The 27627-nt window shown below is 36.1% G+C and overlaps 1 protein-coding gene across 2 annotated transcripts in view; it reads left to right on the top strand.

The window, feature by feature from the left end:
• Positions 1 to 27627, top strand: part of CTNNA2 (catenin alpha 2) — a 527667-nt gene that overhangs the window by 147408 nt on the left and 352632 nt on the right. For both annotated transcript variants that reach the window (XM_075148429.1, XM_075148430.1), the window contains exon 7: positions 13408 to 13611. In XM_075148429.1, the coding sequence (XP_075004530.1) occupies positions 13408 to 13611 (204 nt within the window). The remainder of the gene's footprint in view (positions 1 to 13407; positions 13612 to 27627) is intronic.

A 27627-nucleotide genomic window follows, 5' to 3' on the forward strand; every position in this document is an offset into this window, starting at 1 on the left:
TTGACTAATACATAACGTTGCAATACAAGCATCTGTCGTACACCTGCGAGAGCTACTCAATCCTGCTGTATTTAGGGCTGAAAATGGAGGTCTAGTGCAGGTGATTCATCTCATGTCGTGTTGGACTGGGCTTGTCTTCTGCATCTATGGCTTACTGTCATTGGGTCTACTTGGGAGATGATAGTAGAAAGAAATATTTTAGGATCAAGGCAAGCTCCAGAATTGAGTAAGATTTTGAAAAAGGCGGAGAATGAATATACGAATAATAGCAAAAGGGAAATGGGGTTAGAAGTGGAAACATGACAGCAGAAAATGTGTGGATAGGTGTAGGAAGAGACAAGCAAAGAGGGTAAAACCATTCAGAACCACTGCAGGACCCAGAGGTTGACTCCAGTTCCATCACGTTTTTCAAGTAAATGAAACAGTACTGCCTGCATCGGCTATACTGATCTTTTCTTTTTTTTAATATCTATATTTCTAGATCTATAGTTTTTCCTTTAAAATTATTGTGGGTCAAGATTTAAGGAATTCTGCATGGTTTTCAGGGCCTTCTCAGCTCACAGGTCCCTTATGGGTAAGATCCTAAGAATAATATCCCTGTTTGGTCTGATTGTATTCTGGCTTTGTGTGGGACTTTGTATGTTATGGACAGCAGAGGTTTGACAAACAGTGACAGAAAACATGTGACAAACTGATGATACTGCTGCTCTCTGGAAAAGGCTGCTGTTCAATGCAAAGAGAGTCGTCGTGCTTAGTGAACGTAAATTTAGTGAAGACTATGTGAGACATCTGATGTTGTCCCCTGCCTCTTTGTGAGAATATTTGTTCATCATTTTTCTCCTCAGGTAAAGTCTTTTGCACTTTTCGTGATGTTGCAGGCATCATGAATGCGCATATGAGATGTATAGCCATAGTATTGTGTTCTGTTCACAATTACTTGCGGAAAAACAGAAATTGAGAAATTTCTCTAATTTTAAGAGATGAAACGAAAATTTTCTTCGCTGACTTACTGAGGATATAAAGATTGAAACGATTATTTTATCTGCTTTCTAACTATATTTCCTGTTTTGCCTCACTGCTTAGCTGTTGAATGAGATTTGTTCACCCGTAATTTTGCAACAGAGCCGACATTCCCTAAACTCCAGGGAAAGTCGAAATTTATAGCTGCGATGGTGGGATGATGGGGAATTTACCCTTACGTTTTACAAGCAAGAAAGCAAGAAAAATTAACTGACTAGTGAAACTATGTCATGGGTAAAAAGATGGTGGAGAAAAAAGCTTGATTTTTATGCTGGCAATGTATTACTTCAGCAAGGGGAAGAAAGTTTGTGTTTTCTAGTGAAAATAATTGTACAGTATATTTATTTTACAGTATCAGTCATATTGATTGAGATCAATTTGTATTTGGTATGAAGTGCATACTAAACCTTGTATTATATGACAAGATAATTCTCCTATATTAAAAAATAAGTTTACAGGTTTTTCCATAATATTTAACACTTCTCAGGCTGCATTATTTCCAATTTCAGAATCAGCATTCTTTGCCTCAATGCTTCAGATAACTGCAGTGTAAATCATCTGAATACTTTATCAATCAAAATATCATCACATGTAATATAAATAACTATTCTACTTATTTTAAGCACTTCAGCTATTGTGTTTAAATAGGTCTCATGTTAATTGTCATACTCTACACAATGGTGACTTGTGGTATAAAGTCATCTGTGAGTTATTAGCAGCAAAGTTTTGGAAAGAGTTATCATTTATTGCTTCTCAGAGATAAGTTATGTAGAAATGAAGAGAGTTCGTGAATCTGTTTCTTATCAGATTTTCTACTTTAAAGTACTGTTTGAAGTTGATTGATTACAGAAGTACATGTTTAATGCCTCATTTTTTGTCCTATAATGTAAATGTCCCTGCTTTAATTTTAGATCATTTAAATCCAGTTATTCCTGGATTTATTAGTAAAGTAATCTATTAGTAAAATTTGGTATATTTCTGGGTTCTTACAGCAACTAAGGATGCACCTTTTACCCCTCTCATGAAATTTGCCCAAATTATGCAAGTTACATGGAGAGGTTTGTTAAGAACTTATTGTGAATTCTGAAAATATTCTGTTTGCACTGAGGAAATGGTAGTTTTGTTCTGGTAAGTCTGCATAGTCTCAGCCTTTCTGATTATCACGAGACTGCTGTGTTGTCCCACGTTGAGTGTTGTGGGATTGATTTATCTGGTATCGTCCGTGCTCTCCCCATAGCCATCATGATGTGTACCGGAGGCAGGACCTACCCGTCAAACCGGAGCGCAGTGGGGAGGTAGATAAAAAGTAAAATTACTAAGTGCGAAGAAATGAAGTGAGAAAGACCAGGAAATCTGTGCTAGATGAAAACTGAAGTGAAGATAGATGGCATCTACGCTCCCATGTGGGGTTGGCAACTTGATAAATAGGTGCAGAGTGATGGGTGTAAACCACTGCAAGGGCTGGAGACAGATAGGAGGGGGACACGTTCTGCATGACGGAACGGAGAAGGATCTCCGATTAGCAGGAGAGTGCCTCCGTTCAGAATATGGATTGAGATGGTGATTTCCTAGTTTCTAGAAATGTAGCTGTGTCAGTGGGATGTGCTGACAAAACTTTAGAAGTGCTAACCACTGCAGAAATTCAAATTCTAGGGGTTTCAAACTGGGCACCCTAAAATACTTAACATTTTAAACAATTCTAAATATTATGGTTAAAATTTGAATATGAAAAATGAGGTAATCATTCTTATACAGAACTGCGAGGGTAGGTGTAACAGTTTTGTAAATATAAAAATGTTTACTACGCATGCAGCATAGACCCATAAAAAGGAGCATTTCTGTGTTTGGAGCAAGGCTTGGATTGTCTACAATAAATTATGAATCAAGGATAAAATAAATGAATAAAGCCTGTGGCTTAGAAAGGGGAGAGAAGAGATATCTAACAGAAAAAAGGACCAAAAAACCTGCTTTCCATTGATGCTAAAAGCAATTATCTCTCGTCTTTTGTGTTGGTCCAGAATGAAAATACCAGAACCGATGAGTCTATTAGCTGACTTTCTCCTTGAGTTTTGTGTCTCTGTGTGTGTATATAATAAATTGGCAAGTTCTGTATCTATCAATGGAATAAAATGACGCTGCATTTATTAAAATGTATATATAGTCCTTGCTTTTTAATACATGTTAATCCAGACACACCCTATACTTGATGTTATTTTAATACTCCAATGATTTATTGTTTCTCTGTGTGTGCACACATCCATTTGTCTTTAAAGTTGCTTACCAATAACATTGATCCATGTTACGTCTTGAACTGCCTGTGTGTCTCCTCTTTACTCTCCGATTTCAAAATCTCCTTGAGTCTTGAATGAATATGAAAATAATTTGGTTTATAAAGGAATTGATCTGGTTGAGAACTGCAAGAGATGGTTAAAATTATTTGCGATACATGAGGTATTTCTATATTTGGGATAGGTCCTGAGGTACTGAAAATGTACCGTATTTTGTTATGAGAAGGATTTAAACAGGTAGACAAACTCAATCTTCAATAAATTTTTGAACAATGCAAGTCTACTGTTTGGGAGATGACTACGTGTGATTAGAAACAAAGTGTCTGATGACACTGGTCACTGTCCTCCAGGTGTATAATGAAGTTCATACTTAATAAGCGGACTGTCATAACATATTTCTCGAAGACATTAATAATCCTTTGGGAATATTTTGCAGGATGAATGCAGCGCTCCTTAAATGGAATGAAAGATCTAATAAGCGTGTAATGAAAAAAAATGGCATAGAAACTGAAAAGACAAAATACTTGGGTACAATAGCAAAGGATGCTTTTTTGGTAATAAAATTAAGAGCAGTCAAAGCGTGACATAAAGGTAGCGGAAAAAAGAGGTGCTGTATTGTTAAGTGACTACCTTTAAAATGTTGTTGCTTTTTAGACAAATAACTGTACTAGATGTTCAGCCTGGGAATGGATTTCACAGAATATTTATGGAATCTCAATTTACTTGTAAATATGTTCTTCAGAGAAGTGATTTGTGATGCTGGAGATAAAAGGACAAAATGTGAGCTTCAGAATAAGAATTGAAACGTGTTTGTTTCAGTACTGAAATCATAAGAAACAATTGCAAAAATATTACTGCACATCCCACAGAGCAATTTGAAACTCGGCTTGTTGAGCTCTAGTGTCTAGGGAAGCACAGCCAAATGGCTACTTCTGTATAGTAGCAGTTATATATCGAATTTAAATAGGAACACCTCTGATAGTGTGCACTGGAGAACGTGTGCTGCAAATTCGGATAACCTCATATATGACTTTGAATGAAATACAGGTTTTTTTCCCTTGTGCAGCTGAAGTAGCTTTTAAGCTGGAATGGTGTTGAGTCCATCATTTCACCTGTGAAGGCAGTGGGCTTCATCCTGGTGCTTCAAAAGCTCCTACTCAGTAGTGAGATCCTTTGGCACTTTCTGCGCTCCTTGGATCTCCCAGGTGGGGAAGAATCACAACCTGGTCATCCCTCGCATGTTAAGAAAGTAGTGAACAACAGTGCAATGTTTATGTCACGGTACACCAGAAAACTTTACCTGTTTGCAAAAAAAACATGTTTGAGGATGCGGAACTGACCTTTTAAGAGAGGAATGAGCAGAACAGATTTTCAGGGTCCTGATGACGGAAAGGGACTGAACAAGCTTTTTCTTCCAAGTTATTGCTGCACTTTCCTGCCCACTACAACCCCTTCTCTTTGCTACTTTTGTTTTTTTTTCCCCCAGAATTTTCCATGCAGAATGGGAGTAGTTTAGCAGCAAGAAACTCAAATTGTTTTAATCACCTGTTTTCAGAAGTTATCCTACTTTTAATCTTAGTAGTTGACTTTATGACATATTATGGTTAATGTTTTATCTGTGCTTGTGTATGTATGGGAATGTATATACATTATTGTGGAAATGTCAGCTCCAGAGTATGAGGGGCAGCACTAGAAAATACAGGATTTTGATATCAAATGCATAGCAGAAATGTGACCTCTGTAAAGGGAAGCACCCTTCCTTAAAACAGTTAGGAGCACGTTACCGTCATTCACCTTTAGCAATAAGAATGGTGCTGCTGGTCTGTATTTTCTGTATAAGAGCACCATCTAGTGGGTTTCTTGATTTTTTTTTTTTTTTTTGTTTAATATTTCCTCCCCACCCCCCCCCCCACCCCCGAAATGCTCCTGTGTAGTAAATTAGTATTGTAAAAAGATTTAGCAGTCAAAAATACTGTTTGTAAGTTTAATCATACCACATTGCTACCACTTCTTTTCATGGTAGAAAAAGTAATATGCCAACACGCCAGGTGCTTTGTGTGTTTTCCTGCCAAATACATTTAACCTGTTTGTAGTAGGACAGTAACCAGTTTATTTGCAAAGGAGTTTTTGTAGTGAACCCTCATCCAAACAAATTTGTTAGAGATAACAGAAACACACAGAGGAAACACACTTTCAGAAAACCTAATCGGCATTTCTGTAGAGAAATATGTTCTGTAGGAATACAATTATTCCATGATTATTCAATTTATTACAGGTTCCTTATTTCATCGTTAATAATAAGTACAAATATCTGAACTGTTAAATCAAAAATATATTAAAATTTTGTCAGGTTACATATCTAAAATAACACTAAGTGAAATTTTCCAATTAGACTACACTTGGTACTATTTTGAGTATGTTTATTTAGCACCTCTGAGATGCTTATATGACTCAACTATGTGATAAGTGAACACCACCGATATTTCAGGGAAACAATATCTCCATTTACGTTTAGAGATCGGAGTCAGGAAAGGACTGCTGGGGCTGTGGGGGTGGGGGCTGGTGCTACTCCGTCTGCTTTTGGGTGGGCACTTCTACCTGAGCGTGATATTCATCAAACTACTCTGAATTTAGTCATTCCACTGTCCCAGAAAGAAAAATACTCACTTATTTCTCTGAATTAGTTCTCCGTTCTTTTAACACGTCAGACTGGCTCATCGAAAGTGGGAGTGCTGGAGCGGTGCGAGCAGGAGTGGATTTTGGGGAGCTGGCGGAGGCAGAGGAAGGGGGACCCTCCTCCTCCCTGGGACATTGCACTGTCACACTCTTCATATTTCTTCAAATTACACCTGTACGATATGTCTGTGAAACGCAGCGCAGTGACAGGTAGAAACATTTGATTTATCACTAAACAGGAACTAAAGAGCCTTGTTAGCACTTTGGGGGACGCCGACATACGTACAATAACCAAGCCTGCGAGCGCACCGCATTTGTTTTCGCGGTAGTGCAGGCACGTCTGACAAAGAAATACATTGGACGCTCTTATTTAGACAGTCTTGTCTCCCAAGTTGTTCTGGAAAACTGGGTCCCTCAGTATATTACACGCTGCTTTTTACACAAAGGCAGTTTTTCATACTGTTTTGTGGTTGTAACATGGTTTATCTAAGATATCTATCAATTTGATTTTTTAATGGCATTTGTCACTATGGTTTTGTTTTTTTTCTTCTGACATACTGTTCACTTTGCAGTGGCATTTTGCCTTAAAAATTGTGTTTTCATTGTGCTAAACTGCTGAGAAGCATGTTAGGAAATGTTCTCTGCCCTGAAGGTTTTGCATGCTAAATAGTTGAATTAATAAAGTGTAAAAAGAGAAATAGAGGAAAGAAGTTATCATGTGTCCAGAGTCACACAACAGATTCATAGAATCATAGAATACCAGGTTGGAAGGAACCTCGGGGATCATCTGGTCCAGCCTTTTAGTACAAAATTAATACAAGAGTCGATAAAGGAATCGCAAAGCCCTAAATTCTAATTAAGTGTCTCTTCTACTGTACTGTCTGCTTACCGTGGTACATAATATATCACTTGAGTTTACTGGGATTGTCTTAGATGTAAATTTTTGTAAAACTGTTATGCAGAAGTTTCTTACTTGAAAGATATTTCTGTTCTATTTAGGGTAATTCTTCCACCTGCAGAGCTCCAGCTAGGCAGCGATATGATTGCAGCTGCTGCTTTATGAGTTTTATGCTACTACATCGTCTTGTACGAATACTTTTCAAACTTTTCAATCTGGTGGGTTTTTTCCCTTATAGCGTCTGATATTAGATTCACAACTGTATTATTATGCCCTCAAAGATGCCTTTCCTGTCTTTGAGAGTATGAGTCTGAAAAATCAATTCAACTTTCCTTCCTTCCACAGCCCTGTAGAAGAGCATGAAGTGTTTGTTGTTTTTTTAGTTTCAGTTTGGGGGTTTTTGTGTTTTGTTTTGTTTTTGTTTTTTTTTTTTTCTCATCGGTGCTTTTAAAATGTTCCTTTTCTTAAATAATAAGGTTGTTTCCTATTAGAACAGAACAAGCTGATATTGGACTTCTTTTATATGATTTGATAGTTTCTTTTAAAATTCACTTTTACTCAATTGCAAGAGGAAATAACTTCTGTTTAATTGGGATTTTTGTGTGTTTTAAAGAACAGAGCACACTAAATTGTTTAAAGGGCCCAATAAAGGCCACCACTTTTGTCATCCTTTTACACAATAGAAAAATTAAAGAAGCACAAGGAAATACTGAATTCCTTCTTGTTCTCTCAGTCAGTGGTTGAATGGGAAGTAATTGAGTGGGGAATTCTAGAAAGAAGTATCTGTGTGAAGGTAAGAATCTGACCTTCCCCGTTACACACATTCACACACAACTGTATAAACAGGAAAACGGTGTAGACCTGTTTGTTGATGTGTTTTGTTGTTTGTTTTTTTTCCTCCAAAAAATGTTATCTAAGCCTTTTCCTCTCTGAATTTTCATTGCGCGTTATAGCTGAGCTATAATTTAAGAATCTCTTTGTTACCAGCTCTAAGATGCTGTGATTTCATGAATGCTATTTAGAACTTTGAAGAAATAATGCTTTCCGTGTGCTTTTTTTCAAGCTTGCCAAAATGCTGAGCGCCATCAAAGTTTATGAGTCTATCCATTGACTTAGGAATGAATTTGGATACATTTTATGTTGGCTGATTTTCAGCTTTTTCAGAATTGGAACTTACTCCCTCTCTTCAGCCTTCCAAATCATTAACGTTACATATGTGTTTAAAAAGCTGTGGTTCTGAAGAAGCTGCTGAAATTTCCTTAAGACTTTCTACTTACGGAAACCAGTAGATGAGCAGATTTTTCATGAGCAATAAAGCAATGCGCATAATAAGTAAGTTTTTGCAAGAGCACACGCTTAATTTGGAAAACGCAGACAATGATACAGTAATCATAGTTCTTTTGGAGTTGTAAAATTGTTTTGAAAAAGTAATTTAATTTAGTGTTTTGGTTTTGTTTTACTTTATATTTCTAACTAAAACTGGTTTTGTTGGTATTGTTGAAAAAGATATTCTAATCCAGATAAATTTCACCAAGTTTCAATGTTTTTGTGCTCTCTGATAATACAGTGCATTTATGTAGGGTATGTAGTTATTTTCAATATTTTTAGTTGAAGTATGAATAATTTGTCTGATATTTTAAATTTCAGAAGTGATGCCCTGTCGTTTGTTAGTGTTTGTGATAGTTTATTCCTGTTCGAGCAAGATAAAGATGGCTTATAGTACTAATTAATATGAAGAGGTCTATTTTCTGAAAGTTTTTATTCTTTAGGAAAACATTGCAACCACTCTATAAACACACCTTTATATAATTTAAATAAAATGGAGAGTACTAGAGAAAATAGTTAACTATAATATGCTTAAAGAAGATATTATCACAAGTTTAACAGTTTTCAAGTAAGTCTCCAATTATATTTAAATTAATTTTCTTGGACTTTGTTTCAGCAACTTGAAGCCAAAAATGATGTACGTTCATAGCTAAGATACAGTTTACACTAATCTGTCTACAGTTGTAAAGAGTCTTGAAACACTTTATTATAAGGCCTGAATTATGGTGTCAGTCATTGATTTATGGCTCTAATATTAGTTAACTAATTAGAAATGTAAAATGTTCCAATTCATTTACATTCATCGTTCATTAACGAGCTATCAAGAAGTGATGGGAACTTGAGACTTTTGAAGAAATTTATTTAGCCAGATTTCCTGGCAACTATTTTTTCCTTCCTTCCAAGAAGATATCGTTTCCTTTTTAACATAATGTTAATATATGCATAAGAACTTTGTACGTGTCAATAACATAGTCTGAAGTTACATTTAGATACCAGGCTTGCTTTGAAAAGGAGTAAAACCTTTCATAAGCAAAAAATAGCGTCTCTCTGGCAACTGAATGTCAAGAGCTGTCATGTAGCAGGTTCTCATCCCCGTTCTCTTTCTCCCAAAGCTCAAAAACCTGTTGTCCTTGTGAGATGTTTGAGAAACATTTAATGTTTAAAATAAACATCTAAAATATCATTTATTTATAACCACTTGTCAGAAAGTAACTACATCATTATTTATTATATTTTAAACAAAGCGTAGTTGTTCTGTTTCTTTCCTTAGAATCTCTAAGGTTTTCTTTCCCAGCAGTGTTTCTTATTATAAAAGTGAATTAAGACAGGCCCAAAAATTAGTTCTGGTCATTTTGTGTGACATTAGGGTTAAGAAAGCAGTAGGGCAAGAAAAGCATTTAATGCTCCTGGTGGACAGCAAGTTCAACCTGAGTCAGCAGTGCACCCTTACAGCCAGGCAGATCAGCCACCTGCGAGGCTGCGCTAGTAAGACTGTAGGCAGTGAGGCAAAGGAGAGTGATTTTTGTCCTTATATTTGGCACGTATGAAACTGCATCAGGCCTTCCAGATCCAGTTTGGGGCTTTCCAACGTAAGGAAGACTTTAACATACTTGAGCAGATCCAGCAGAGACCGCAAGATGATGAGGGGGCTGCAGGACATGACAAATCGGGAGGGGCTGGCAGAGCTGGGAATTTTTCGGACTGCAGAATAAGGGGCTTTGAGGAGGGATCTTGTTGGTGTCTTCAACTGCCTAGTAGGATGGTGTACAGAAAATGGAGCTAGAGTCTACTTTGAGGTTCACGGTATTGGGATGAGAGGCAACTGGCACAAGCTGATTGAAGGAAAATTCTGTTTGGATATTGGAGAGAAAAAAGAAAAACCACCCACAACACACCATGAAGGTGATAAAACACTGAAACAGGGGGCAGAGAGATTTGGAAAATCTCCAAGGATGGAGATCTCATCTTGACTGGATGAAACCTTGAGCAACCTGATCTGATGTCAAAGTTGTTTTAAGGGAGCGTTTAAAGCAGATAAACTCAAGAAGTCCATTCCAACTGACATTATTCTGTGATTCTGAATTGTCATTAACAGAATATCCCAAACAAATATTTAACTGACTTCTTAAGCCTAGAAATTAATTATAAAAAAAAAAGTTTTGTGGGATATGAATGAAAAAATTCTGAGTGCAACTCAGTGGCTTTTATTCTTCATGAGCTAAGGTTTGATGGTCATAAAGATCTCTTTTTATTTAGGAAAAAAACCACAAATACATTCCTTCTCTATGTTTTACAGTGAGGAAAGCTGGCTTGGATTAATTATACACCCTCAATGATACACACTTTACTATTTAAAATGTAAATGGTATTTGCATGTAGCCTGTACAGAATTTCCTAGATTTATTCATGGAGTATGACATAACTGCTTGTGAAAATAGTGAGTTGGGTTTCAGTGATCAGAGATATTGGAGATATTTGATCTGCAGATTGTTCGTCCTCAGGGCTCGACAAGGATGGAAATATTCCAGGAATACATTCTTCGTGGGTCCTTGGGTCTCATAGAAAACTGAGTGCAGGGTCTTCAAAAACCTCTAAGAAGAAAAATGTGATTCATGACTCACTGAGAGGTATAAGATCTGCTGTTTGAAATTTGCTGTGTAGGTAGAGAACCTGACACCTATGTCTATAAGGAGGAGGCATTTCTGGAAGGACTGGTTGTGTTGCTATAACTGAAACATGAAAATTGCATTACTGCTGTATGAATGTTGCTTTGATTGAGTTTGGATTGAGAAAGAGGTTTGCTACAAGTAGAACGTATGTTGGCTAATGGAAATCCTCTAGTCTCTAGTAGAGAGTACTTCCTGTCTTTGTTAATCACCATTTTTATCATCATTTGAAAAGAAAATTACACCACATGACTATTAACATGACCATTTTATGGTAATTTAAAAACACAACCAGATTTGAATAAGGAAACACTGAAAATAATCTGAAACATGAAGCTATTTTTTTTTATAAATTTTTCTTACTAATGGCATAAATTGCTAAGATAGTTCATTTGATGCAATTTCAGTCCTGCTACTACTAAATTAAATATGCTGTTGTGAAGATGAACTTATATAGTTGACTATAAGTATTATCATTTGACTGAAAAGCACAGCTACATAAATATGCATAGGCCTAACTCTTAGAGAAGTAATTTCTAATTTAGATGCTTGTAAAACTGCTCTGCTTACTGCTGTGAAACATAGACCCCAGAAGATCATGTGAGACATTATTTCACATTCTGGGTAATGCTGCGTTTATTTCTGCTAAGTCAGCAGTTCCTGGAGCTGGAACAATATGCTATCTGGTTGAAATTCATCTATTTGTCCTTTTTATTAAATAATGAATCTTCATAAATTTCCTGACATCCTCATGTTTGTTACTGTTTAACTGCTATGCATTCAGTTAAGTTATAGATTTCTCAGGGCTTGATCCTCTTTCTCTGTATAGTAATGAGAATTATGGTTTTTGTGTGTGGAGTTAATTGGAAGTTTTATTGAGAAATAAGCAGATCTTTTGTAAAAGCCTTGTCCTACTGAATTAAAGAAAACATCTTCACTTAGAATCAGAATTTAGCCTAGAATAAGTTCATTTGTGCATGTTCTGATTCGTAATAAACAGATACAGTTTTCAACATTAAAGGCAGATGTTGGTTATGTATCATGTCCCTAAATCCTGATTTACATTTTAATACACTGTGTTGTATTTTTTCAAATTAACTGTATCATTTGCCTTCTGCTTGTTGATTGCTCTTGGATATTAAAGGAAGTAGACTAATCATAAAGTTATCAAAATATTGTGAAAATTAAAATGGTTCATTAGCAAAAATCCTATGTGCTTTAAAATAGGTGTGATTATTAGAAAAACAGAATACTTTTAACTTTTTCATTCCTATTTCATGATTTATTTTCTTTTAAAGCTCAAATAAGAAGTGCACAGCTTACAGAGCATTTTTAGACAATATGCAATTATGAACCTTCTTTGCATGACTGCAGCAAAAGGTTACTGAATTACACGGTGTTGTTAATGTGCCTGTAAGTGGGAGCAGGTGATTATTGCTTTTGTATTTGTTACCTTGAACTACAACAAGAGAAAAGCAAGTCAGAATATAATCTAGCAGTGACTCAAAACTCATAATATTACATAAGGTTGTACACTGATAGGGATAGAATCTATGTGTTTTAGCCCTATTTGATATTTGGTAATAAGTTTGATATATAAAGTACACAAGTGTTTAACAGTGATCATAATTTAAGAATTAAAATGTCTTTAATAGAAAACAGTCTTTGAAAATCAAATTTTTTTCTAGTGGAATAAAGATATTTGCTAACCAGTAGGCTATTTGACAAATTAAAGACGTTTTTAGACTCTCTTCTTGTAGTGCTCTCTTTTTACTTAAGTAATCCAGCACTTTTTCCTGATTTAAAAACAAACACAAAAAAGCTTGCAAAAGCCTTTAGAAAAAGGCTTTTAAAAGATGCGCTGCAGAATGGGAATCAGAAATATTGCGTATTTTTGTCTAAGTGTGATTATCTAATAATGGTTTTCTTGCAGTGTTAATGAATCTTTCCTCAATTTTTTTTTCATTTAATACTGAGGTAATCTAGTAGCATTTCAGCAGTGTAGTCTACTAATAAAAATAATCAGAGTGACGGAATTAGTTAACAGAGAATATTCCACTTTCTCTTCAGTCATAAATAACTTGCAACTTTCATATAATTTCCTGAATATCCAAGAAATTTTCAGAAGATTCAGGAAAGAATAATATTAGTTTACTTCAAGATGAAATGTGTACGTATTATATATAGAGGTAAAGAGGGACATACACATATTGCACGCTTGCTACAGTTTTTTGTTTTATACTATGTGCTTCCCAAATACATATTTGAAGCAGTTGTGCTGCTTTTGACAGTAGTGTTTTATAACTATATGTTGTGAATTCTTTTTAGAGATAATAATTTTTTATTTTATTTATATATTGGGATTTCAGGGCTACCAGATTTTTCTGTAATTTTGATTTTTCAGGAATTTGGCAGATAATTTATTGATACGAAAGACTAACAACACTGTGAAGCCGATGAAAGCAGAGACATTTAAGACATCCAGAAGACCCACGCACGCTCCTAATTTTCCCCCTCGTATTTTGTTTTTTAGAACAAAATCATTTTAGACCCAATGACTTTCAGTGAGGCCCGCTTCAGACCATCTCTTGAAGAAAGGCTGGAGAGCATCATCAGCGGAGCAGCGCTGATGGCAGACTCTTCGTGCACGCGAGACGACCGCCGGGAGCGAATCGTAGCCGAGTGCAATGCCGTGCGGCAGGCCCTGCAGGATCTGCTCAGCGAGTATATGAATAACGTAAGTTCTGCGCTCTTACTGCTGGCTTCTTTGTCGGTAGATGATTAAACCTTTCTGAGACTAATGCTATGACTTCAATAATTAACAAAAACAGCAACGCGTCTTTATACCAGGAGTAAAGCTAATGCTGTTTGAATTATTTGACTTTTTAATATATTGAACACGTTTGACGGAAGTTTGGTACAATTAGAAGTTCACGGGAATGTTTTTTTACCCGCGAGGGAAATCTGTGCTCCCTGCAGCTTTAGCATTAAAGTTTCTTCTTATGTAATAAATAGCCAACAAATATTCCTTCTGAGGTAACATACTTTTTTTAATGAAAACTAGGGGCAAGCAACATAAGTGGGAAATGGCCTTAGAATTATTTTCTTAATGCAAGTGAATACAGTTAATTTTCAACGTGATTTCCACTGTGCGATGGTCGTTACTGTGTTTGTTTATTAGGATGTTACCTGTAGATACTCATGTGAGGTTGTCTGTTTGCTGTGTCGGTTAAACTATTGAAGGATTTCCCTTGCTGTTGGAGCTGTTAAATACTCAGTTGCTGTGAAAGTAGTGAGTTTAGTACTATTACTGTTCACGCAAAGAAACATATCTGCAGTAACTTAAATACAGCTATCTGCGTAGGGTTTCAAGAGGTGTTAAATTGTTCAACACGGTGTTAACCTGTAGTGCATAATCTTTGTTCTGTGTAACTTATCCCAGAAAATTCTTTCTGCCTAACATTGTGTAAAATTCATAAGTACTACCACCGTGTCCTTTGGAGGATGTGTGAAAAAGTCCTAAGCAAAATCAACAACCTTTTTCAAAACGGAAATGTTTGCAAACAGATATCAAACTGAGCATCCTATACTTTGCTGTTTCTTGTCTGTCATTGCTACCAGAGTATTAGGTGGCACATTTTGATCCTATTTTGCTAGAATCATCAAAATAACGTTGAAGAGACTCTTCAAGGATGAACCTTTAACACTTATTTTCATTGGTACTGTTACAGTTAGTTGGTAGAGTGATACAATGCAGTATCAGCAGCATAAACTTCAGTCCTTTAGTCATTTTATCGTACAGCTCAAAATTAACTATGACATTTTTTGAGGTATTATTCCATAGAATAGAGTCAGCTGAAGGAATAGCTGTTTCTGATGGTGCAGAATTTAAAAGCATGTATTATTTGCTTTTTGGCTTTTATGAAGTGGCAGTTGAAAGGTTCTGTGAATGAAAGCAAAGTCCATGCTGTTGTGTTACAGGATAGAAATTATAAAGAGAGCATTAAATAACTGCTGATGAGACTGTGGTGGAAGAGGACTTGCTGGATTGCTTCCTACAGAATCTTGCTTTGTAGAACTATTACTGTTAGGTGAAATTGTTAAAGGTCTTTCAAAAAAACTTTGAGAACTGATGTATTGTGGCTTCCTATTTTATCATGGTACCTCTTTTTAAGTACACAGGTTTTTGGTAACAATGCGATTTGCCCTTGGACCAGAAACATTCTTATTTTATTTCTGACCACATTTACAGAGGAAGGAGAGTTTTAAATGACTGTAGGCATTTATGACCACGCTGAAGGTGGCTAATATAGTTTCATCATGTTTACTTAAACACATAATGGTGTGAGCATCTGCTTTTATGGTTACCGTGGTATGTTTTTCGAATTTTTTGGAAAAGGAAATAGCTTCCAACTGAATAATGTAGGAACTTCTGCCTTTTAAGTAGTATAAGAAAACCTCCTCCACCTGCAGAACACCCCCCTGTGCCCACCTCTTTCTAAGAAAGTTCCCTGTAGAGAGGCATGTATCTTCTTTTCTGTGCTCCTGCGGGGCTTTTTAACTACATCCATCACATCTCCTGGTATATTCCCTCACCTGAGATCTGTTTTGTCACCAGTTGCTTTACCAGACTTTAGTGGATCAATATGCTCTGCTATATGGGAAGGGAAAATTTAACACACATAACAACGTTGTTTTCCCTGTTCATCTACCCAGTTTTTATGGATCCATCACAGACTAACAAGTAGATAATGATGTTCTTACAATTAGTTATACGCCAGGGGTAAAATCTCTCTGTGTATTATCCAGAGTTTTGCCAAAGTAAGTTAAAACTGTTTTGCAATTCAGAAAACTAGATGGACAGATGCCACAGGTCATCTTATCATTTGGTGAGGAGGGGTTGGTGAAACAAAGATTCAAGATGTGAGGCATAAAGATATGAGCTTAAAAAGATTGCAGATACCTGCTTTCAAAATGTTGGCAACCAAAGAAAAATATGAAAAGAAATTCTGTAAAGAGGAGGAGAGGGCAGATGTCAACGCAGATGAGTAAAAATAATGCTAGTTTTGGAGTTGTATTATTTTCTGTTATAAAGGTTTTAGGAAAAGTGACAGAAATGTATTTAGAGGACTATGAAAAGACATGGTTGGAGAGGTGTGTTTTGGTTCCTCCTTCCTTCTCCTCAGATAACTGTTGGTTTGTTGCATTTCCTACATGTTAAATAAGATTTCCCCCCCCCCCCCCCCCCCCCCCCCCCCAAGCTGTCTTCACAAATATTCAGATGTTCTGGTCCCAATTCAGAGGTTATTTGAGCAATTATTGTCATGGGAGGTTTTTGAATTATTATTGCTGCAGGTAAATTAGTCCCTAGGATCTTTACCAGTTCTATGAATAATTATGCATGTGTATAATATATTGCATTGACTGGAGTCTCAGCGTGTTTAAGCATTCTGCAAGAACTTCTATGGAGATGAGATATAAACTGTTTCATTATTATTTGTGTATCTGGTAATATGTATTAGTTTAATTTGTCTTACCGGTAGTTCTGTCAAAATATTTTCCGAGCATGGTATCTATTATTTCTATGCTGAACTCAGCTGAACTTTAAAATCTTTTATTCTGGGAAGCGGGGGCAGGAGGAATCTCAGTCTGCTGGGTCATATGACTTTTTTTTCCATCTCTCACAGAAAATTGCTAGGGTTTTTTTCAGATTCTTATGTATGTGTGATAAATGCCATCATTTATTTCAAAATAAAATTACTTTTCTAGACTTCTATCCTACAGAGAAGAACTAAATACAGCTCCATGGAAGCTCTTAATACAATTGTTTTCCATTTGTCTAAATGAACAAATTATTTAACGGATGGTTAGTTCTGATTGTGGTCTAGTTTCCTGCTGGTTTAGTCTCCTGGATCCTTCATGATTTGTATTGCAGGCTGTCAGGGAGCAAAAATCCTAGAAACCTGGGAGTTTCAGCTCTTAAACTCAGACTCCTGGATATGAAGCACACTGCCAAACTCATATAACCCAACTCTGGGCACACTTTCTAGGAAGCATCAGGGTGCTGCTGTGTTGATGTCCGATTAGGATAAGAAAGGAAGAAGATTATATCTTTAGAAAAATATGCTTAAAAAAGGATGCTTTGAATTCCCTCTGACATCATCGGTTTCTGTGCCAAGCGGAGAAAGACTGAATTTTGGGTTGCTGGGGTGTATCAAAGAGAAATTCGGAAAGCAGTTGACAAGTGAGTAAGCCATGACCATTAAAGAACCCTGTAATCACTTGAATACTGGCTTCAAGTAATTCAAGTCCGCATTTGAAAAGACATTTCCTATCTGGTTCAAATACAAGGTTATCTTCTTAAACCTTTGGGCTCATTATTAAGCCAACCTTCATTCTCATGCCTTCCTTTTCCTCTCACCCAGTGCTCCTGCTCCCAGCCACTGCCAACATTTCAGAAGAGCTTGGGGTTTGTTTTTATTGTAATTGGGTTTTGGGACAGGGAATATTTCTATGTATCCAAGTGGAATGAACACTCCTTTAGGAAGTCCTTGTATTACTAGTGATGATTTAACATACAGACGTGAGGACTACAGCACTGCAGGCTAGGCTTTTTTTTTGTTGATATTTTACTGATATTACCCTAGGAATAACATTGCTTAGTGTTTGCTCTTTGTCATCTTGTTCTCTAAAGTTACTACCCATTCCTGATATCTGTTCACTATAACCGAAATGCTATAGGCTCTAATTCCTGCAGAGAAGAAAATATCATATCTTGAAAATGCAAAATATAAGAATGAACAAGAAAACATATGTCTACAGGCAGATTTTCTTCACAAATATATCAGTGAAAAATTTGAATCGCTCAAAGTAAAATTATAGTGCTGCAGTACATGAAAATTAAATGTCCTTAATGGACAGCTGAAGTTATTGTGCTTGATTGGAGAATGAAAAACATGATAGCAAATGAAAATCTATAAACTCTCAAGATACTGTCAACTTCCATATTTAACAGCTCCCACTGAATTCATATTTAAGAGAAAAGTAATAATTCTTGTGTACGTTTCAGTTCTGGTGCTGACTTGCATAAGGTTAATCTGGGTGGCAGTGAGCAGTAAATTACAGTTATGAGACTGAGAAATGTCCGTAGCTGTCCTGAGATGAATAATCATGGATGAGTGACAAGAGATTGACGGCTGGGTCATCAGGATCAACTGATTTAGGCGTGACCAGCTCAGCAGGACAATTTTTCCATTGATATCGTTGTTGAGTTCCTAGCTTTCTGAATATTTTTTAGAGGACAATGGCTTGTTTAAAGCTTCCTACTATTTCAAACTGGAGATAAGCTATTTTACTATTCACTGTGCTCTTTTAGAGGCTATATGAGCAGTTTTGTCTTTCCTAACTTGGAAGAAACAAGTAGAAACACAGTAGTTTTTATTGGAGGAATGGGCAGATGTTTTATGCTGCGTCACAGCATTGCTTCGCAGTCAGTCTAGGTTTCTTTGCATTTATGCGTCCCTCCTAAGTGCCTCGACTTCTCATGACTGTACATAAATCACTGCCTAAGTATGCTACCTACAATGTAACTTGAGCCACCTTTTAAGGAACCTTCTGACTCTTCTTTTTTGATGATAACTTCAGGGCCTCGTAGGGGATGCCCAGTATCTTTTGATAGTTTTACAGAAATGCTGCACTGCTTACAATTGCACAAGTAAGTTTTGATTCATTTATTCATTCCTGTATTTTCTGGCTTTGCAAGTCTATGTTCAGTGTTTGTTTTGTTTTTTCCCTAGCAAATCCAAAGAACCACACTGTTTTCTATCAGAAACAAATAGAAAAGCCCTGTGAGGAAGTAGGACTTTATGGCTTGGAAATGACAAATATGCTAACAATTTGTCTTGACTTCAGGTTCTGGTAGTTGTAAATTTACACAGCCCTGTGGTGTTTCATCTGTTTGGACCAGTAGATTTTTAAATTTACTGAATTAAAATTTATGTCAGGAAATGCTGTTTCGGAACCACGGTGCTGATAGTTTTTCCCTGGTGGTATCCACTGGAAAACATTTATAGGTGCCTCCTATAGGCTCTTTGTCTTTAAAGCCAGACCACAATATGTCATAAGAAAAGTTTTGTATTTCTTGTTAAAATATAAATAAAGCATATGAGGTTTTTGGAATCTAAGGCTGAATTGCTATATAGGTTGAGTGATGTTTCTGACAAGATATTTCCCTTCAAGTTAGGGAGGAAATTTTCTAGACTGCCAGTAAATCCAACCAAGTGCCTGCATGTGAGGACTTATTTTCTTACTTTCTCTTATATCTCTATGCAATTAACGAAGCCCAGTGATTGACCTGAAGGGTCGAAAAAAAGGGTCTAAATCACTTTACATTCCAATGCCTCACTGAATTCTCTTCCTTACTATCACTTCATTTTTATTCCATTATTAAATAAACTGCATTTTTAAGGAACTGTTTAAATCTAGACATGCTCATTACTTGAAACCATGCATTTAGTATTTCTGTACCTTGAGGAGTGAAGGTGAACTTCCCTGCAAACATTGCGACAGGCTAATGTATGTAGACTTGTCCAATACTTTTTCCTGTCCAGACATCTCGGTAGATGGTGGGTCATGAAGCTAAACAGGCTTTCCAACTTAACTTTCCAAATCATATAGATGAAAGGTGCAGGGGCGACAGGTATGTTATTCCATTTATGTGGGTAAAAAACTCTATAGACCTTAATGTTTCAGAACAGATTTTGGGTAATATTGTAGATCTCATGTAGATCTGATAAAACATGAAGGAGCTCCGTCTTACTACTTCCATGTTTATCCTGTCTATTCCACTTTATATTCCTGTTGGTGTTACTTTGGATACTGTGACAGGGACTGTTATCTGAACCATTTGGTTCTCAGTTGCTGCTGACAATTTTTTCAGATTTTTCTGTATTTTACATCCCACAACCTCTTTTCTTATTGGAAATTAGTAGAGGAGCCAAACAGAAAGCAAACCAGGGATTGGTATGATTTTTCAGCTCTGTCCACAGGAATCAAGCTTTAAAAAGTAATATATAGTGTGGCATTCTAAAATACTTCTTCTAATTCAGGTAATATTACGTGAATATATTGCCGAAGAAGATCATGTAATCTCGGTCACTAGATGTTTTTAAAGAGTAGGTAAGAGGAATGATAGAGGTACAACTGATCCAGTTTTGGAGAAGAGGGTTAGACTAAGTGACAAAGGCCATATTTTTTTTATTTTTTATGGTTTTAAGTTGCACACACACAGAGCTGGTTTAAGAGACAGGATGGTTTACCTTTTCAAAGGCTTTCTCACTTTTGTTTTTTTTTCTCTGAAATGCTTTCCCAAGAGCAATATTTTTTTGGGGTGTTGTTTTTTTGTATTGGTCACTAACATAGAAATGGGAAAGACAACTTCCACTTCCCTCCTCAAAATTCTGTGAACTGAAAAGAAAAAATTTGCTCCAAATCCCATCTGAAAGAGACAAATATAAAAGGCTTGCATTTTTTTTTAAATGTATGTAGGTATATGCCAATATGGGTAGGCTCATAAAATACTTAGGAGACCTGTGAGAAATTAAGTACAAGGAAAGCGGAGGTGAAATAATATTGATGAAAGGTGTCAATAGAATTGACACGCAATTTTGTTCACACATATGCAGTGTCAAAGTTCTTTCTGTTATCTTTCTGTTAAATACACTACAATGTATTTAAACTGCTGGTTTACATTTTTGTATGATGTCTGGCTTTTCAAGAAGTATTCAAGATAATTCTTGTGCATTTATCTTCAGCTGCTATGAAGCAGTTTGTAAAAAAGATTGAAACCAATATATTTTCAGAAAACGATGATACCTGTATATAGTAGTAAATATAACTTTGTTTATAATGATAGTAAATTGTCATGTGACCTAAGTTTTGGGGAGTTTTAAAATATAGAATGACGAGATTTACAATTAAAACAGAAACGATTGTCTTCACAACTGTGTTTGTGGTGGTGGTGGTGGTGCTTTTTAACATTCTTCATCCTTTTTTGCTTCTCAGGCTCTAGTACATCCTATATACGTTTAAAATTCCACTGTTAAGTTGCAGTGGAATTTAGTCACAAGTTTAAATGTTTTGCCTGAGATTATTATATCAACAGTCCCGTTTCCTTGGGGTCAGGAGGGCTGACAACTTCCAAGCCCACCAGTTCAGCCAGAGGTATTGTGTCTTCCACATCCCTCTTGACATCCTTGTCAGTTGACATAAGAAAATGTAAGTTAATCCAGCATTAGCTCACTCAACCTCTAAGAAATATATTAAATAGTAATTATTTTCTTGGTGTCTCATATAATATTTTTTAATAATTGAAATTTCTAATAAATTCTAAATTTCAGATCTTTTTTTCTCTGGATTTTTCACTTTTTTTCTGTCTTTGCCTTTCAAAGTACTGGATGCCTAATCAAGAAACACTGTTTTTTCCACATGTAAATTCAAATGTTTCAGTCTAATAAAGAATTAAAATATACAGGAGAATTCTATAAATTATAGTTGCTCCTTTCTTTGCTATTATCTTAGTAGGAAGGAACGGCTAGTGGTTAAGTCACAGGCCTGGAAGTAAAGTTATTTGCCTTTATCACTGATTTTATATGTTCATATAATATTTAGTCTTTCTAGGCCTCTGTTACTCCAACATTAAAATTGAGGTCATGTCAGTCTTAATTCATTAAAGTTTAAGTGCCTTGAAGTTTCCACATTACAAAAAAATATCTGTAATAATATTGCAATACTTGTATAATCATAGTGTTTGACTGTTGGAGGGTGTGCATAATGTCTGTCTCTGCAAAGACATAGGATTTCTCTCAGTTTAATTTCTTCCTCTTTAAAGACTACCTGAAACTCCTTAGCACGTGTAGTGAATTTTTGCTATAACTGGGCAAATAATGAATTTCTTTGGTTTGCCTATTGAACTGAAAACTGGGAGAAGAATGACATGGGACAGAATGAAGCGGGCACAGCAGTCATGGGGAAGATTACATGGGATTTCATTTTGATGGGTTTTTTTTTTGTTTCTGACCAATAACCCAAACTGCTTTCCTATAAAATGTGATATTAATTTCCTACATGCCATAGTTTGGAATAAATGATTTATTAAGTGGACCCCAAGTTCATCAATACTTTGCCTCCAGAAAACTTGCCTTTTTTGACAGATGTATTTATTGTTCCTCTTTGTTCTATCTCATATCTGTATATATGCATACAAAATGTCTGGCTATATTTCTGATACCTTATCAGAGTATGTGCTCATTTTAAACTCGGTGTATTCAGATAATTTTTTTTTTTTGGGGGGTGGGAAGCATTGCACTTTCTTCCAGCGATTTTCATGTTTTAGCTCATTTTATTTTGCATTGATTAGTTCTGTTTTTTCTAAAGTGTGTTCTTACAGAAGTAATGACTTCTGCGTCAGTGCTTTTAATATGCTGGAAAGCATTGCCTTATGTTTGCAAGACTGAGGCTATCTGAAAATAATGTTGTTAAAGCGATTTGTTCACCTGTAGAAAAGCCCTTTATCAATCTTGTGTATATGGTGTGATTCATAACTTCTGTAATTTTTCTTTGTACTGAAGTTAGCATTTATGGGTCATTAATTTGTTGCTTTTCCATGTCTGCAAGTCAATATCGGTATGAGAGTAGTTTTTTCATGCATTTTATACTATACCAATAGCAATATGATTATTAGCTCTAGGTATACCTGTTTTGGTGTATGGATCTTTCAATATTTGCATAGTCCAGATTAACATTGTTGTGCACTGTATTCTTTCAGATGCAAAGCAAAATATTTCCAATGCTTATAGAGTTATTGGGAATGCATCAAAATAAAATAAGCATGTACCTACCGAAATTAGTGAGCTTTCAGAAACCCACATCAAAATGTAGCCTGTTACGTAGCCTGGAGGGGCTACCCTCCATTGTTTGGTTTTTTTTTTTTGCTATGCATAACGTGTCAAAATTCTGGTAATCACGTGGAAAACCTGAAGGCAGCAATGGAAACATAAAGAGTAAATTAGCTATGCACATTTGTTTCTCTGAGATATTATTATTCTGCAGGTGAGCAGAGGAGGGAGTAGCTGTAAACAGGCTTGGCTCCATAAGGGTGCACGTGCCTATCAGTGATGTATTGTTAAGTGCACGTTTGCCCTTGTTTAGGAAATAAGTCTGTCTAACTCCTCTTGGGCATTTTCAAAATCTGATGTAGCCAACTGTATTAACATCATGATATACATTAAATCAGCTCTCAGCACTTTGTAGTAGCCTTTCTTCATTCTCATTATGATCAGAGGGATGGAACTCCTCCCCTATGAGGAAAGGCTGAGAGAGTTGGGGTTGTTCAGCCTGGAGAAGAGAAGGCTCCGGGGACACCCTGTAGCAGCCTTTCGGTACCTGAAGGGGGCCTACAAGAAAGTTGGAGAGGGACTTTTTAGCAGGGCCTGTTGCGATAGGACAAGAGGGAATGGTTTTAAACTAAAAGAGGGTAGATTCAGACTAGATATAAGGAGGAAATTTTTTATGATGAGGGTAGTGAAAACACTGGCACAGGTTGCCCAGAGAGGTGGTAGATGTCCCATCCCTGGAAGCATTCCAGGTCAGGTTGGATGGGGCTCTGAGCAACCTGATTGTCATGGTTTAACCCGGCAGGCAGCCAAACGCCACGCAACCACTCACTCACTCTCCCTTACAGTGGGACGGGGAGAGAATCGGAAGGGTAAGAGTGAGAAAAATCGTGGGTTGAGATAAAGACAATTTAATAGAACAGAAAAGGAAGGGAAAATAATAATAGAATATACAAAATGAGTGATGCACAATGCAATTGCTCACCACCCGCGCTGACCGATAACCAAGTAACGCTCGCTGCTTCCTGGAACACGCCTACCATTCATATACTGAGCATGACATCACATGGTATGGAATACCCCGTTGGCCAGCTGGGCCAGCTGTCCCGGCTATGCTCCCTCCCAGGCTTTTGTGCACTTGGCAGAGCATGGAAGCTGAAAGTCCTTGACCAGCAGGGTACTTAGCAACAGCTAAAAACATCAGTGTGTTATCAACATTCTTCCCGTACTAAATCCAAAACACAGCACTAGGAAGAAATTTAACTCTATCCCAGCCAAAACCAGGACACTGATCTAGTTGAAGATGTCCCTGCCCATTAAAGGGGGGTTGGACTAGATGACCTTTAAAGATCCCTTTCAACCCAAACTATTCTGTGATTCTATGATTCATTAAAAGCTGGTAGGAAGTCATGTTGAAATAAGGGAAGGATAGAGGATGTGAAGTGAAGTTTGTCCCGTTTAGTACATTAAATCATCATTTTGATAGTCAAGGATACACTTTCCCACAGGCAAGGGTCAAAACTCTTTTCATTTTAGTAATGTCCTTACAGTATTTACATTTTGGTTAGCAATCAAAACTACAAAACTAGAAAGTTACATTAGTGTGTGTAAACCTCCGGTTTATGCATCCTGCATTGGTTTGCATTATTTGTTTTTTGTTTACACAAGGAGTGTTTTTACAAGTAAGAACAAGGCACTGTAAATTAGTGATGGAAGAATTCAATATCATTTAGAGAATTGTCATCTGAACTGATGGTATTAGATGTCCAGAAGAGGGCACACTTGCACACCAGAAATGTTTGGTGCATCGCTAAAGATCTGCATGCCGATGTGGTATAGCTGTAATCAAAGAAAATGTAATAATACAGAAAATGAAGAGGTTCCCTTGTTAGTAGTTATGGGATCTTTAGAAAAAAACAGATTCAAAAGGTTATTTGGGGAAAAAAATATATATCTTTTAATCAAATTAATATTAAGTGCATGAACTATCAAATAGAAATCAAGGTGTTAATTTCTACTTGCATTTTTGAATGGCATTGATGTTTTGATTTCAATAAGGAATTTGGCAGGCAAGGGGTAAAAGCCTCTCCTGCCCTTTTGGAATTAGTTCAGCTGCACATGTATGATGCAGAGCTCAAGAACATATGCATTGTAATACAAGCTATTTAACAGTCAAATATATCGTAATATGAAATGAGATATATCAGTGTTCAGTGGGATTTGATATTTAACCTGGGAAATCCTCTTATGACTTCCTAAATACAGTAGAATTGCAAGGACATCATGTCTTGTGACACAGTAACTTGTCACTTTTTCCAGAATTGTGTATTAGCCAGACACTGGGAGCACATGTGCTTTATTTTTATATTTTTACTTGAGATATGAAAGACAGAAAAAGCATCTCTACTGTAATCAGTTCCCTGAAACTTCCTTAGTGAAATAGTAGGAGGGAAGGAGGATTGTGTCATTTCTTTTAAGATAACTGAGCTAGAGGAATAAGTAATTTTCAGTTTTGTTTGAATTCTTTTTGGAATTTTAAATATTGATCCAATTTTCATAACATTTAATAGCACTTGGAAACTTTGTCAGAACCCTTCCTTTTAGCAGATATTGCAACTGTTTTAAAATATTTTAGCATGCATTTGACTTCAACAGAATGAAATGAAACATTTTGTTAAATTCATTTGTCTATAATAAAGCTTTAAGCTTATCTGCTTTATAAAGTAAGCTACCGATTAAGTATAGGGTACATAACATACTGACCACACATTTTCACAATATATATGTTATGTAGGGTTTTTATATGTTTGTCAGATTAATTAACTGCTACCTTGACCAATTCTTTCATTTGTTAAGCAATTATTTGAAAAGAAAAAACAAAACAACACTAGAAGATGCATAATAATTGTAATTATGCATTAACATTGCAATGAAATTTATACATTTCAATGTAAAATCCGAGATCCTCAAAATAAAATTTTGTAGCTTTAAGTGGACAATGACTGAGCTCTTTCTGACATGATCTAAAATACCTTGGGGCATGATGTGTAGTAATGTAGTTACTATAAGGCTGTCAAATGCGTTGCCAGAGAGTATTTGAATCCTGGGATCAGATAGATTAGATTTTCATTGGATTTTAAGGGTAAGCTGAATAAGTAGGTAAGGTAGAATTAACCAGAGACATATTAATGTAATGAAACCTTTGGTTCTCTTAAAGCTATTGTATTAAACACCGTACAATCTCTTCTTGAAAAGATATGTCATGGTAGAGTAGAAAGAGATTGACAGTGATACGTAAGATGAACGGTGGTATCTAACATAATCACATAAACAGATAATAACATAACCACATTATCTGGAGCACCATAAACCCAAGAAACTGCAGAAAATTGCATTAGTTGTATTTTATTTTAGTGTTTTGAAGAGAAAGAAAACAAATAATCAAAAAGTCCAAAACCAAGTTTTCCCAAGCTGGTGGGACCATTCACCCAGGGAATTTACTGAGGCTATTGAATGGTGGGGTTTTTTGTTTTTCAGAAGAACAGAAGCTGCTGCGATGTGAAATGCCCAGAACGCTTCAGTATTTCTTTTCTCTATGAACTGCCTTATGATGGTTCTGCTCAGTGGAATTTTTATTTTTATTGGATGTGTGACCTTTTTACTGGTAACTTCCTTTTGTCTTCCATATAGGCACATTCAGATGATTAAAATATCCAAAAAGTTACAAAATTCAAACACTTGAACTCATTTGTTATTCCATTATTTTATCTTTAAACACATTTTTTATTATTGAAAGCAGAACAATATGTTTAATGACTGAAGGACTTGTAATACAAACTTCAATGTGAATAATTTATTATATAAATAAAAACAGGGGTCTACGTCATGCATAGGACTCCGTAATTGCACTAAGTATCCAGAAAGAGTAAGTTCTTTTTTTATTATTATTATTTTCTTATATAAAAAGGGAAAAAAAAAGAAAGAAAAAGAGAAAAAAGAGCAAGAAAGTGAGAGAAGGAATTTTTTGTGGTTGATGTCAGTCATAAATACATTAGTTCATTACAAAATTATGTCTTATTCTTCTGACTGGGTAGATAAGCACAAACCCTTATGCATCAAGCAGTACTTTTGATTTCTGCATATAGGATGAGGAGTATAGAGCCAAATCCCATGGATGTCAATGAAGAGTCATTCATCGTTACACAAATGCGTAAGGAATTCAGTTGGGAAGATGAAGTGCCTGACTTCCAGTATATAGATATCCCCAGGAAAGGCAGTAAGGCTAACTCTCAAGATTTTAAACTTAATTATATACATTGTTAGATTTGGGTCTTGGGTTTTATGGGAGCTGGTTCGTCCTGATGTGTTCTGCGTGGATAGCCATCATATGATTAGTCCAAATGTTCAATCGTAAGCATTTTGTCAGTGTGAGTTTAAATTAAAGTTGTGAAAACAGATGTTTAGAAAAACAAAGCATAAAAAAGTTAATGTTTTGCAATTTCATATCATGGTTTAACTAGTGAAATACATTTTGAAGCAGAAATATAGAGGCTTTTTTTTTTTCTTTTTTTCTTTTTTGTCAAGAAGCTATTGAGGAAATTTATTTAAAGAAATCTACCCATACCTTTGATGAACATAAATTCATTTCTCTCCTCAAGCAATTTTTTTCTTTCCTTTCAATGTAAATAAATAAATAAGTGAATGAATAAATAAAAGGTATGCCTGATTGCGAGTGTGTCAGGCTAGACTTACAGAGTAGATCTACATGTCACCTTCGTGAGGCGAGGCGACCTGGTTCAGGAACGGCACGGCGACCCCCCCTCCCCGGGGCGCTCGGGCCATCGACTCGCAGACACCAATGT

The sequence above is a fragment of the Calonectris borealis genome, chromosome 4 (genome assembly GCF_964195595.1).
Source record: "Calonectris borealis chromosome 4, bCalBor7.hap1.2, whole genome shotgun sequence".
Lineage (NCBI taxonomy): Eukaryota > Metazoa > Chordata > Aves > Procellariiformes > Procellariidae > Calonectris > Calonectris borealis.